The sequence below is a fragment of the Giraffa tippelskirchi genome, chromosome 1, assembly GCF_054371585.1.
Source record: "Giraffa tippelskirchi isolate mGirTip1 chromosome 1, T2T-mGirTip1v1.2.pri, whole genome shotgun sequence".
Classification (NCBI taxonomy): Eukaryota; Metazoa; Chordata; class Mammalia; order Artiodactyla; family Giraffidae; genus Giraffa; species Giraffa tippelskirchi.
In genome coordinates this window covers 25146429-25159941 of record NC_137275.1, presented here as the reverse complement: position 1 = coordinate 25159941, position 13513 = coordinate 25146429, and the positions used below count along the sequence as shown (strand labels likewise).

At 41.6% G+C, this 13513-nt stretch overlaps 1 protein-coding gene across 9 annotated transcripts in view; it reads right to left on the bottom strand.

Annotated features, from left to right (window-relative positions):
- Nucleotides 1-7134, bottom strand: part of SDAD1 (SDA1 domain containing 1) — a 28302-nt gene extending 21168 nt beyond the window's left edge. For 2 of the 9 annotated variants that reach the window (XM_081585185.1, XM_081585196.1), the window contains exons 1-3: nt 6970-7134; nt 2812-2916; nt 2232-2330 (exon numbers count right to left, since the gene is read on the bottom strand). In XM_081585185.1, coding sequence (XP_081441311.1) covers nt 2232-2330; nt 2812-2916; nt 6970-7059 — 294 coding nt within the window. In that variant the 5' untranslated portion in view covers nt 7060-7134. Of the gene's footprint in view, nt 1-2231; nt 2404-2811; nt 2917-5717; nt 5907-6492 lie in introns of all 9 variants that reach the window. The other 7 variants (XM_081585248.1, XM_081585220.1, XM_081585233.1 and 4 more) reach the window with 7 other exon arrangements.
- Between the last annotated feature and the right edge of the window lie 6379 nt (nt 7135-13513).

Sequence of the window (13513 nt, the reverse complement as noted above, 5' to 3'; positions counted from 1 at the left end):
AAGAGGGGACAGACAAGCAAGTAAGCATATAAACAGGTGAATCTCAGGAAGGAAATAAAACAGGGTGGTATAATTACTACACAGTGCCCGAGGGAGGGCTCCTTTACACAGGAGGTCAAGGAAGTATCAACATAAAATGCTAGTGATCAGTGAATCCACAGACATAAGAAAGGTGGGTAACAATAACATAACACACTAAACTGGAATAATCAATCTGAATTTGTGACTTTACAAGGCATTTTTTTTTTTGAAGTACTGTTAGCAGTAAAAACAGCCCAATGGCAGTTGCAGCACTCTCACCACCAACTTCCATGAGTACCCTTAACCCCCCGAATTTTGGCCTCTAATACGATTCTCCATTAGATGGAACAAGCAATCCTTGGCGAATAGTTGATTTCAAGTCTTGGGGCAGACAAACAGTAAGAAAGGATTTGGAACTATTTCTGCCAGAATGCAAGGATGCTTTCAAACACATCATGGGCATTGTTAAAAGGACTGGCCAGGTTGTGACCATTTGAACTTAAATAATAGGTACCTATGATGTCAAAGATAGAGAAATATAAATTTTATTAAATATGTAAATGTTATTTAAAAATAACACAATAAATAAATAATAAACCATGATTTTATTAAGTAAATGTTAATATAAACGAGTATTTTGTTTCTTCCACTAAAAAACACAGTTGTTTATACCTACGTAAGCAGGAAAGAGTGAACAAAAATTTGGGAATGATTCAAGAAGTCCTGGAAAAATAGCAAATAGGCTAGGAAAAAAAAGTCCAGGAGTTGAAACGGATTGGTGGTTATCACTACAGCTAATTAAAAACAGGATTCACCATTGTGTTCTAATGATTCCTCTAAAGAGGAATGCTAATTATACTGATTCAATCCATTGTTTCTTAGCAATCTCCTAATTATTTTAAAAAACCTACTAATCATCATAAAACACTACAAAGAAATAATACACACATTTATTTAATAATGCCTGCTGACCAATTTGGTTGGATACTGCTAGCACACAAGACAAAGAAAACCTAATTACTTGGAAAGACAGTAAGTCTCTACACTCAAAATCTGTATGGCCCACAAGGACTTGAAAAATCCATGATATGGATTTCTTCCATAATGGTTCAAGTCTGAAGCCTCTCAGGCTGTGCTGAGATGGTATTCTTTTTCTTTGGGGCCTAACCAAATTAAGATAATCCTAGAGAAGTATAAAAATAGAATTACAGAAAGCTTGGGAAAATGAAAGAATAAGAAACAAAGCTTAATCTACAGACTTAGCATTTTTATAAGTTTTGATAAAGGATATTAGTATGTTTTGTGACCATAATTTTTGTGTAAGTTCTACCAGCTGTAAAGATGTTAGAAAAGTTGATGTATGAGATTTAAATAATGCCTCTGACTGGGTTCCCTAGCATCAGACCTCAATTCATTACAGAGGTTTGTCCAGTGTGTGTTCTTTTCTAGAAGGGAAGGAAAGAAAGCAGAAGGCAGAGAAAAGCTGGGCAAGGATGTATCCGTGGCTGGAGACAACCTTTAGTTTGATCACAGAGAAGACCTGGAGTTGGATCCACCCTGTGGGAAGGGTTGGGCTTTTGAACCTCTGGGTTAGTCAGACATCACCCATGGGCTGGAAGGGCCACCCCTCAGGGGCTAGGGCTCCTATTTAGCTGAAGACAGTCCTCTAGAGAAAGGGCAGCTGGGCGCCATTACACCTGACATTCTCCGCAGGTGGGAGCACTGGTCAGGTAAAAGGGACCCAATGTCAGTCACCCAGGTAACAGTGTTTAAAAATGCACAAACTGGCTACTTAATGGATAAATGTCTCAATTCAGCTTTATAAAAACTCTAAGTTGTAATTAGGGTTCTTCATGCATATGAGATTTGAATGACTAAGAGGAATCACCTACTCAAAACAGGGAAAAGAACATCCCGGGAGGGTTAGCAGACTGGCAGAACAGAGAGATCAGAGGGGAGTGTAGCAGAAAAGGAGATGAGGTCAGAAACACAGGCAGGAAGCCGATCATGCAAGGATTGACAGGCTAAGTAAGTTTGAGTTGTTTTCTGTGTAAATGAGAAGCACAGAAGAATTCTAATGAACGGGTGGACACACTGATCAACGGTTTAGTAAGATGTTTAGATGACAGACGGTTCTCCTTTAAATATCAATACGTATTACACGCACACATGACCACAGCACAATTTATCAACCCGAGTACTGGTCCTACCATTCGGAGATCTGGATCCAAGACAGTGTGGTTGTAGGAGAGAAGATCTTTCAGCTCTTGAGGAAAGTTACTTAAATGCTCCGGATAACAGTGACTAATCTGTAACAAAGCAAAGGCTCTTCTGAAGTTTTCCTTTCTCTCCTACAATTCATACGCACAGATTAAGGATGTTCTGCAAAAGGAGAGTAAAAGGCTATGTTTCATAGAAGTAGATGCTCCAAGTCATCTCTTTCTCTTCTACACACTAATCTCTCTGACTCCTTTCATATTTCTTCTAGTCTTTGTAAATTACATGACATGATTCAGAATCTGCTTTTACAATGAATTTGAAGAAGACAAATAGTTTGAAAGCTTTTTTTTGCTCTGGTTGGTTCTGTGAAAAGTTCTAGTGAAATCCTCTAACATAGGAGAAAAATAAAATTTGTAAGAAGGGAAAGTAAAAAAAAATTTTTTTTTAAATTAGGCTTCCACTTACAAATGGAGTGAGATTGGGAATAAGTGGGAAAATATTCTGCAAGCTGTGTGTAACAAGTGGTCTGTGATTTAACTCCCCCAAGCCTGCCAAAAAAAAAAATCTTACCTGAGCCATAAACATCACCAGCTCTGCCAGTTCTTTGCTGGGTTTATTTGGTTGTAATTTGAAAATCTCCACATTGGATTTGTAGTGATTATACTGCTGTAGAAACTGTAAAAAAATAAAATTTAAATTGGTCACCTTCTATTATAAGACTTTCTCAGTACAGAATAAAAAATTCACTTAGAAATGTTTGATACTGGCATTGAGAAAAAGATGTGGTAAAGGTATGTAAAAACTATTAAAAAACTATGTAAAAAAAATTATGTTTTCCTTTATCAGTATTCTTCAAAACGAGTTTTGAAAAATCTGTGCACCTCATAGGTAATCTAAAGACTCTTTCCCTTAGCATTAGAAATCTAGGTATAAAGGTATGAAGAACAGTGAAACAAGAGTCAAAGACTCAGATCTGGCTCTATACTGCCATTTACTATCTAAATGATCTTCCATTGTATTGTCTATGATATGGAGCCCCAATACCTGCAAAAATACATGAATCAGAAAACAGGCAATAAAATGTAAAATTACATCTCAAGTACACAAAGCTCTCCAGTCAAAATTTCCTTCTTTTTTTAAATAATGATTATGATTTTACCCTGGAGTTCTAGATAAGATGTGTTAACAGGCAAAAGCAATAGACACACAGAAATAATACTGATAATAGCTCCCCTTTATTCGGTACTTGCTATGTGCCAAACTCATCATGTACATTACTTCATTTAATTATGTTTAATTCTAATAACAAACCAATAATCTAATGCTGCAACTCCCAAGCTGTCAGTTCGATGCCCTACACCCACTCTCCAAGCCTAGGTCATGGCTTCAAACTATGTGTGTTTCTGTGAGATAGAGAGAGAAGGAGAGAATGGAGAAGGGGGGGAAGGGAAGGGGAGGGGAGAGAGAGGGACACTTAGAAACAGAATGAATATGTCTTTATATTACCATCCCTGACTGGTTCAGTGAACTCCAAATTCACGTATCCAATTGCCTGTTGAGCTGTCTAACAGACATCTTAAACTTAGCTTGGTCAAAAAACATGACCCCTGATTTCCCTCCCAAACTGCTAGGCCTCCAGTTTTCTCCAAGAGTAGGAATCAAAGAGGGAGACCTGCCGTCCCCACGTGCTTCAGTTACGACCCTACTTCTCTTGACTCCACAATGCCACTGACAAGTGAAGACAGGGCCCCATTACGCAAGAGTGCTCCTGGCAAGATCCTTATCCCACTTCTTCCCCTAGATGACTAGAAAATAATTACAAAGGTATTTTTATCTGTATAGCTCACTACCATAGTCCCAGTACCTAGTACACAATGGATACTAAATAGTATTTGTCAAATACCCAGACGCAGAAATAAAAACACCTGAATCATTCTTCCTTCCTTTTTCCTTATCCCCCATGTCCACTCAACCTGGAAGTTCTACTAGTTCCATTTCGATGAGAGCTAGTCTCAATCTGTTCACTTCTCTCTACTTCTGTTGATAATTTCAGTAGTACCACCAACCCTCACCTAGGCCATTCTGACAGCTATTACACTAGTTATCCTGCTTGCAATCTTGCTGCTCTACAACCTATAACCTCCAGAGTAAACTTTTAATAATATAAATCAGATCATGTCACACTCTGCTTAAAACTCTTCAATGGCTCCCTAACACACCAAGAGTAAAATCTTAACTCTTTACCATGTTTTCAAGGGCCCCACATGACCTAAACTCTGTCTGCCTGCATTTCCCATGTCATCTTACACTATCCTTTTCTGTGTTCACTACATGTTAGCCACACCAGCCACCTCTCTACCTCTTCTCCACTGAAAGCTTCTACACTTCCTATTCTCCCTATCTAGAATGCTCTTGATCTGTCTCAATATCATAGCAGAAAAGCCTTCCCTGTTTATGGGAGCCAAATCAACAGCCTCCAATCCTAACATACTCATATCCAGTTTTACTTTCTTCATAACTCTTACCACTCTATGTCTTCCATCATTAGAATATAAATCCAAGAGAAGAAGGCTCTCATATCTTATTTATCATTGCATCCTGAGTGCTTGGTGGTGGTGACTGAATTGGTAAGTTGTGTCTGACTTTTTGCAACCCATGGCCTGAAGTGTGCCAGGCTTCTGGAAATTAGAATTTCCCAGGCAAGAATACTGGAGTGGGTTGCCATTTCCTTTTCCAGGGGATATTCCCAACCCAGGGATCAAACCTGTGTCTCTTGCGTCTTCTGCTTGGCAGGTGGATTCTTTACCACTGAGCCACCTGGGAAGCCCAGTACCCTGAGTGCTTAGAATTATAAATACTAACACACAGGAGACACAATATGTGTGAATTTATATAAGAATTTCTTAAGTGAATGGATGGGTAATCCTCTGAGGTAAGTATTATCTGCTTGCACATTAAAATACACATAGGCTCAGGTGGTTAAATCTCTGGTTATATAATTGGTCAATAGTAGGCCCAGAGTACAGAGTTAGTGCTGAAACCAGTGCTTTTAAATACAGCACTGTATAGACTCTCAACTATGCTTTGTCTAATGGTTTATGCTGGGCTGTGCTTAGTCGCTCAGTCATGTCCAATTCTTTGCAACCCCATGGACTGTAGCCCGCCAGGATCCTCTGTACATGGGGATTCTCCAGCCAAGGATAGTGGAATGGGTTGCCACGCCCTCCTCCAGGGGATCTTCCCAACACAGGGATGGAACCTAGGTCTAGCGCATTACAGGCGGATTCTTTACAGTCTGAACCACCAGGGAAGCCCAAGAATACTGGAATGGGTAGCCTATCCCTTCTCCAAGGAAACCTCTCCACCCAGAAATCAAACCAGGGTCTCTTGCATTGTAGGCGGATTCTTTACCAGCTGAGCTACTGTGGAAGCCTCTAAGGTTTACACTGTTTTACACATCTCAAATCCTCACATACATTACTTAACTTCTTGCATTTGTTCCTTTATTTCCACTCCCTTGAATTTTTCAAAAGGCTCTCTCTGCTGGTGATGTAAATCACTGAGACCGCTATATGTGCTGCAGTCCATGGCATCGCAAAATTGGACGTGACTTAACCACTGAACAACAACAGTAACAGTTCACATAAATACTTCTATGTGAGAATCTGGAGGAGGAGGGGAAATGAGAAGGGCAATCAAAAGATGAATAATTGTTAGCCATTTGCACAAATAATTGCAGCAGACACCTGTTTAATGCCTGTCAGATAAATGGGTGTCTGAAGAAAAAGCACTTGCCAAATTAATATAAAAATCATCACTTTCATTTTGTCACTTCTCAGCTCAAAACACGCATAATGTTCACACTTTGTATGAGGTCAGTATACAAAGCCCCTCACAGTCTAGATCTAATCTCTAATTTTCAACCTTGTCTTTTCCCGACTTAAATTCTGACATCCAGGTCATGCCAGCTTCTGATGAGACTGAATCTGGTTTTAAATATATATACCAAGCTAGAAAAGACCCTGATGCTGGGAAAGATTGAAAGCAGGAGGAGAAGGGGACAACAGAGGATGAGATGGTTGGATGGCATCACCGACTCAACGGACATGAGTTTGAGCAAGCTCCGGGAGATGGTGAAGGACAGGGAAGCCTGGTATGTTGGAGTACATGGGTTCGCAAACAGTGGACACGACTGAACGACTGAACACCACCACCACCAACCAAGCTCCTGTGTCTGTCCCGTATACTTACGAATCCGCCCTCCTTTCCAACACAGTCTCTGGCACAGAAACCGGCTCCCGGAAACAGACTTAAGATAGAAAGTATTCTAACAAAAGTTCCATCAAGTGTTAATGACTAATTCAATTTAGGGGTTTCAAAAAACAAAAGGCTTGAGAAAGTTGTCTGGAAGTCGGAGGTTAGGGGGCGGACCATTTGTCTCTCCACCTCAATAAGGTCCGGGGATAAAGCAAAATGAGGTCTTTCAAAAGGTGTTTCCGTGGCAGCGGAGTCTACCGAGCAAGCAGAAAATCCAAACAGGCAGCAGATTTCAAGAGGTGGGTAAAGAACCCTGAGCCATGTCTCTCCCTTAACCTCTTTTCTCCTCGCGGGGAACCCCTGAACTTAAGAGACGAACACGCGGCGAGCCAGAATCCCAGCTACATCCTACGCCTCGCTATAGCCAGCGTCTCAACCCGGGTTTCCAGCGTCACCGCGCCGCATTCCCACCTCCTCCACGTAGGCCGGCGGGTCCCGCTTGATCAGATTCTGTAACTGCGGAAGGTTGCTGGGCAGCTTGTTGTTGTTTCTGCTAGACATGTTGGCTGCTGACTGGCTCCGCGACGAGCAGTTTTAAGAAAACCCACAACGTTGGCTACTTCCAACCGTCTCAGCGGCGGTTCGGAGTCGTGCTTCCGTATATAACCGGAAACAGCACATGGGCAGCTCGGCGGGCGGCGCCATCTTGGTTCTTAAAGCGAGCTTAGCTACGGGAGCCTCAAAGTGTCAAACTTACTCTCGCGGCCGACCTGCTCTGCCGACGGTTTACTGATTTTTTCCCCTCCCTCGGCCAACCCTGCTACTACCTAGCGTTGCTGAAATAATCTGAAATGCAAAGACTCCCCTCCCGCGCCACACAATAGTTTATTTCACTATCCCGACACTTTCATGAAACAGACAGATGAAAATTAACAATTACCAAAACAAACAAACAAACCCTCACAGCCCTAAGTTTTAAAGAAAGCTGAGCGCCGAAGAATTGATGCTTTTGAACAAAGGTGTTGGAGAAGACTCTTGAGAGTCCCTTGGACTGAAAGGAAATCAAACCAGCCCATCCTAAAGGAAATCAGTCCTGAATATTCATTGGAAAGACTGATGCTGAAGCTGAAACTCCAATACTTTGACTACCTGATGCGAAGAACTGACTCACTGGGAAAGATTAAGGCAGGAGGAGAAAGGGACGACAGAGGGTGAGACGGTTGGATAGCATCACCCACTCAATGGACATGAGTTTGAGTAAACTCCGGGAGTTGATGATGGATAAGGAAGCCTGGCGTGCTGCAGTCCATGGGGTTACAAGGAGTTGGACAAGACTGAGCGACTGAACTGAACTGAAAGTTAGAAGCAAAGTGTCGATGAGGCGTAGATGAGTGGATGCGAGCTAAGTCGCTTCAGTCGTGTCCGACTCTGCGACCCTATGGACCGTAGCCCGCCAGGCTCCTCTGTCCATGGGATTTTCCAGGCGAGAATACTAGAATGGGTTGCCATTTCCTTCTCCAGGGCTCTTTTCTACCCAGGGCTTTTCTCTACCCAGGAATCTAATCCGAATTACCTGCATCTCGTCTAAGCCAGGCTTCAGCAATACGTGAACCGTGAACTTCCAGATGTTCAAGCTGGTTTTAGAAAAGGCAGAGGAACCAGAGATCAAATTGCCAATATCCGCTAGATCATCGAAAAAGCAAGAGAGTTCCAGAAAAACATCTATTTCTGCTTTATTGACTATGTCAAAGCCTTTGACTGTGTGGATCACAATAAACTGTGGAAAATTCTGAAAGAGACGGGAATACCAGACCATCTGTCCTGTCTGTTGAGAAACCTGAATGCAGGCCAGGAAGCAACAGTTAGAACTGGACGTGGAACAACAGACTGGTTCCAAATAGGAAAAGGAATACGTCAAGGCTGTATATTGTCACCCTACTTATTTAACTTATATGCAGAGTACATCATGAGAAACACTGGGCTGGAAGAAACACAAGCTGGAATCAAGATTGCTGGGAGAAATATCAATAACACCACCCTTATGGCAGAAAGTGAAGAAGAACTAAAGAGCCTCTTGATGAAAGTGAAAGAGGAGAGTGAAAAAGTTGGCTTAAAGCTCAACATTCAGAAAACTAAGATCATGGCATCTGGTCCCATCACTTCATGGGAAATAGATGGGGAAACAGTGGAAATAGTGTCAGACTTTATTTTTGGGGGGCTCCAAAAACACTGCTGATGGTGATTGCAGCCATGAAATTAAAAGATGCTTACTCCTTGGAAGGAAGGTTATGACCAACCTAGATAGCATATTTAAAAGCAGAGACATTACTTTTTAACAATGGTCCATCTATTCAAGGCTATGGTTTTTCCAGTGGTCATGTATGGATGTGAGAGTTGGACGGTGAAGAAAGCTGAACGCCGCAGAATTGATGCTTTTGAACTGTGCTGTTGGAGAAGACTCTTGAGAGTCCCTTGGACTACAAGGAGATCCAGTCAATCCATCATAAAGGAAATTAATCCTGGGTGTTCATTGGAAGGACTGATGTTGAAGCTGAAACTCCCAACACTTTGGCCACCTCATGCAAAGAGTTGACTCATTGGAAAAGACATTAATGCTGGGAAGGATTGGGGGCAGGAGGAGAAGGGGACGACATAGGATGAGATGGTTGGATGGCATCACTGACTCGATGGACATGGGTTTGGGTGGACTCCGGGAGTTGGTGATGGACAGGGATGCCTGGCATGCTGCAGTTCATGGGGTCACAAAGAGTCGGACACGACTGAGCGACTAAACTGAACGTGAATTGGCAGGCAGATTCTTTACCACTGGAGCCCCCTGGGAAGCCCCTGGGGAGTAGATAGCACTATCCTATTTTAGAGAGGGTGAAAAAGATCAATGAGGGGCATAAATTAGTTTTCCTGTATAATTTAAATTACCTGTTCTTGTGTTGTTTTTAATTGTTTCAACCCAAGTGGCACAGTGGTAAAGAATTTGCCTGCTAATGCAGGAGACACAGCAGATGCAGGTTAGATCCCTGGGTTTAGAAGATCCCCTGGAGAAGGAAATGGCAACTCTCCAGTATTCTTGCCTGGAGAATCCCGTGGACAGAGGAGCCTGGAGGGCCACAGTCTGCAGGGTCGCAGAGTCTGACACGGATGAAGCAACTTAGCAAGCACTCAACATGACTCAGGAAAAGAGTGGATAAAATATAGTCATGTTGACTGGTTTAAAATGAATTTGTATTTAAAACACCACTCTTGTTATAACCTTTGTAAGTACTGTTCTCCAAGAGTTTTAAATTCAGGTTCTGGTCATTCAAAGAGAGTACATTTCCACAATTTCAAAGTGTGCAAAAATAAATATGTGGAGAATGAATTAATCCCTCACCCTGTTCCAAGCACTTCACTTGTATTGAATCCTGAGAAGAGCCCTCTAAAATAGGTGCTAAAATTACCCGTACTTTGCAGATAAGGAAACAGGCCTGGACAAGTTGACTGCCTAAGTTCATAGCAGGTGAGGAAGCTGAGTTTTCAGTCCAAGCAGTCGTGATCATAACTAGATAGAAAGAAAAATGTAGCCTGATAGTTGTCAGCTGGTTAGCTGGTCTGGCATCAATAAATGGACAGTGGTATTCCCCTGCTTAATATAAGCAGTTTCACAGAACACCAGCTTCAGTCCAGGTCATCTGCGGCCATGTCTGAATGAGCCAAAAAACAAGACAACTCTGTAATCACATCTAGGCACAAGCAAGTTCAAGAATTCTGTGCAAACCACTTGCAGTTTTTCAGCTACACTTGGAGAAGGACTATTCTACCTATCATTGAACCAGGTACTTGTGAAATTATTAAGAAGTAAATGTAAACAATAAATATTTCTTAAAAGCCCTTTCACAGATTTAAATTAAAAACACTGTTTTTGGTTGTTTGGATTAGTGAGGGAAAAAAGCATTCTCAAAACAAAATATATTGAAATAATTTAATTCTTATCAAAATTAAAAGCTTATGTACTATGAATATTTAAGTCACTAAAATGTGACTTATGAGTTAAACACTCAGGCTGTGTCACCAGCTTTTATTCATAGTCTGTACATCAGGCACTAGGGTAAGTGTTTGTCTGTTTTTGTCTTGTTTTTGGACATGCCTCTTGGCTTTTGGAATTTTAGTTTCCCAAACAGGGATCAAACCCAGGCCAGCGGTGAAAGAGTCCTAACCACTGGGCCACAGGGAATTCCCTAGGGTAAGTGTTTTGAATACAAAAATAAGTGTTTTGGATACAAAAATAAGTAAATTTCACCCTCAGGATATTCACAGACTAATGAGAGAAAAATGAAAAACAGATTCTTACAATGAATAACAGAGCAATGGAAGCAACAGAGAAGACAATCTAGCCCAGATGAATTAGCATGTTTCAGAGTTGTGAAATATGTTTCACACTATTTGATTGGAATTTTTGATGAGGAGGATTTTTTTAGTGGGGAAGGGAAAGAAAGATTTTCTACATAAAGAAAATAGCCAGCATAAAGGTGTGAAGGCTTGAAAAACTCTGGTGGAATTAAAGGATGACCAGAAGTCTGGATGTGACTCATGGTTGGGAGGACGTGTGCAGCAAGGAAGGAGCTGAGGAAAATGAGTCAGGTGAGGTTATGCAGTCCTGATGATGAAAGGCTTTACATGCCAATCTAAGGAAGGCACGTGAGTCTGTTCATTTTACCCCCACACACCCTGAAGCAGGACTTTGTGTTGTTGTTGTTAGATGAGAAGACTAAGACTGCCAGTGTTTAATTGAATATGTACTTTCTTCTTCTTCTTTTTTGTCCACACCTCGAGGCATGTGGAATCTCAGTTACCCAACCAGGGATCTGAACCCACATCCTTTGCCTTGCAAATTGGATTCTTAACCACTGGACCACCAGGTAAGTCTGAATATAAGTAAACATGTATTTTTTAAATGTTAAATAATGGCTGCTTGCGAAGTTGCCTCAGTTGTATCTGACTCTTTTCGACTCTATGGACTGTAGCCTGCCAGACTCCTCTGCCCATGGGGTTCTCTAGGTAAGAATTTTGAAGTGGGTTGCTATGCCCTTCTCCAGGGGATCTTCCTGGTCCAGGGATCGAACCCAGGTCTCCTGTGGCTCCCGCTCTGCAGGTGGATTCTTTACTGCTGAGCCACCAGAAAAGCTTCAGATAATAGCTTAAACACAAATAATTTAAGTGTAATACAGTGTACATATGTTTAGTGTATATTAGCCAGATCAACACTGAAAACACGCCTTGTTCACTTCTGAACTTAATCTTGAATTGGCAAAGGAACATTCCATCTTTTTGTGATCCCCAAATGATTTTTATCCTAAAGTGAATTATTCTAGAAGAGAAAATATTCTTTATATCTTTGTAAAAAGAGACTCTATTATAAAATGGATCATAATATGTGGATTCAAATGGCTTAAAAAATGCCTTATTTGAAGGAGCCTAGACTCAGTTCAGTTCAGTTCAGTTGCTCAGTCGTGTCCATCTCTTTGCGACCCCATGGACTGCAGCACGCCAGGATTCCCTGTCCATCATCAACTCCCGGAGTTTACTCAAACCCATGTCTATTGAGTCAGTGATGCCATTCAACCATCTCATCCTCTGTCATCCCCTTCTCCTCCTGCCTTCAATCTTTCCCAGCATCAGGGGCTTTTCAAATAAGTCAGTTCTTTGCATTAGGTGGCCAAAGTATTGGAGTTTCAGCTTCAACATCAGTTCTATTCAGGACGGATTTCCTTTAGGATGGACTCGTTGGATCTTCTTGCAGTCCAAGAGACTCTCAAGAGTCTTCTCCAACACCACAGTTCAAAATTCTTTGGCACAGCATCAATTCTTTAGCACTCAGCTTTCTTTATGGTCCAACTCTCACATCCATACATGACCACTGGAAAAACCATAGCTTTGACTAGACGGACTTTTGTTGGCCAAGTAATGTGTCTGCTTTTTAATATGCTGTCTAGTTTGGTCATAACTTTTCTTCCAAGGAGCAAGTGTCTTTCAATTTCATGGTTGCCGTCACCGTCTGCAGTGATTTTGGAGCCCCCCAAAATAAAGTCTGTCACTGTTGCCACTGTTTCGCCATCTATTTGCCATGAAGTGATGGGACTGGATGCCATAATCTTAGTTTTCTGAATGTTGAATTTTAAGCCAACTTTTCACTCTCCTCTCACTTTCATCAAGAGGCTCTTCAATTTCTCTTCACTTTCTGCCGTAAGGGTGGTATTATCTGCATATCTGAGGTTATTGATATTTCTCCCGGCAATCTTGATTCCAGCTTGTGCTTCATCCAGCCCGCCATTGTGCTCTGCATATAAGTTAAATAAGCAGGGTGATAATATACAGCCTTGATGTACTCCTTTCCTGATTTGGGACTAGAAGGACTAGAGTAGAGGGCTATTTTAAGTTTTTTTCCAAAAGAAGCACATTCTTGACTTATATCTCTGGGGTGCCTTTTTGGCGATAGTTCAGACAGCAGCTTGAGCACCATTCTTGAGCCATTAAATCTCTATTACAAGTACAATAATAGGAAGGAGGGAGGTAGGGGAGGGCAAAGTGGTACACCTCCCAGCTGAATTAGTCCTACTTACAAAAGTTCCAAACAATATAATGCTTTTTAAAAAATCTGTGTCACACAGTTTGTGGGATCTCAAGTTCCCTGACCAGGTGTTGAACTGGGGCCACAGCAGTGAAAGCCAAGAACCCTAACCATTATGCCATCAGGGAACTCTTCCCCAAACACTGTGATACTTTTGCATCTATCTCCTGGGTCAGAAATTGGTGAGATGAATAGTACCACAGACAAGTCTTTCCTGGGTACAACGAGGCTCTGACTAAAGGAAGGAGAGGTCATGTTTATTTTGATGACTGAAGAAAGGCTTCATGAGGATGGACAATGTATTTGAGAGAAGTCTTGAAGGATGCATAGGGTTTTGATTTGAAAGGATACAGGACTTCCCAGGTGGCGCTAGTGATAAAGAATCTGTCTGCC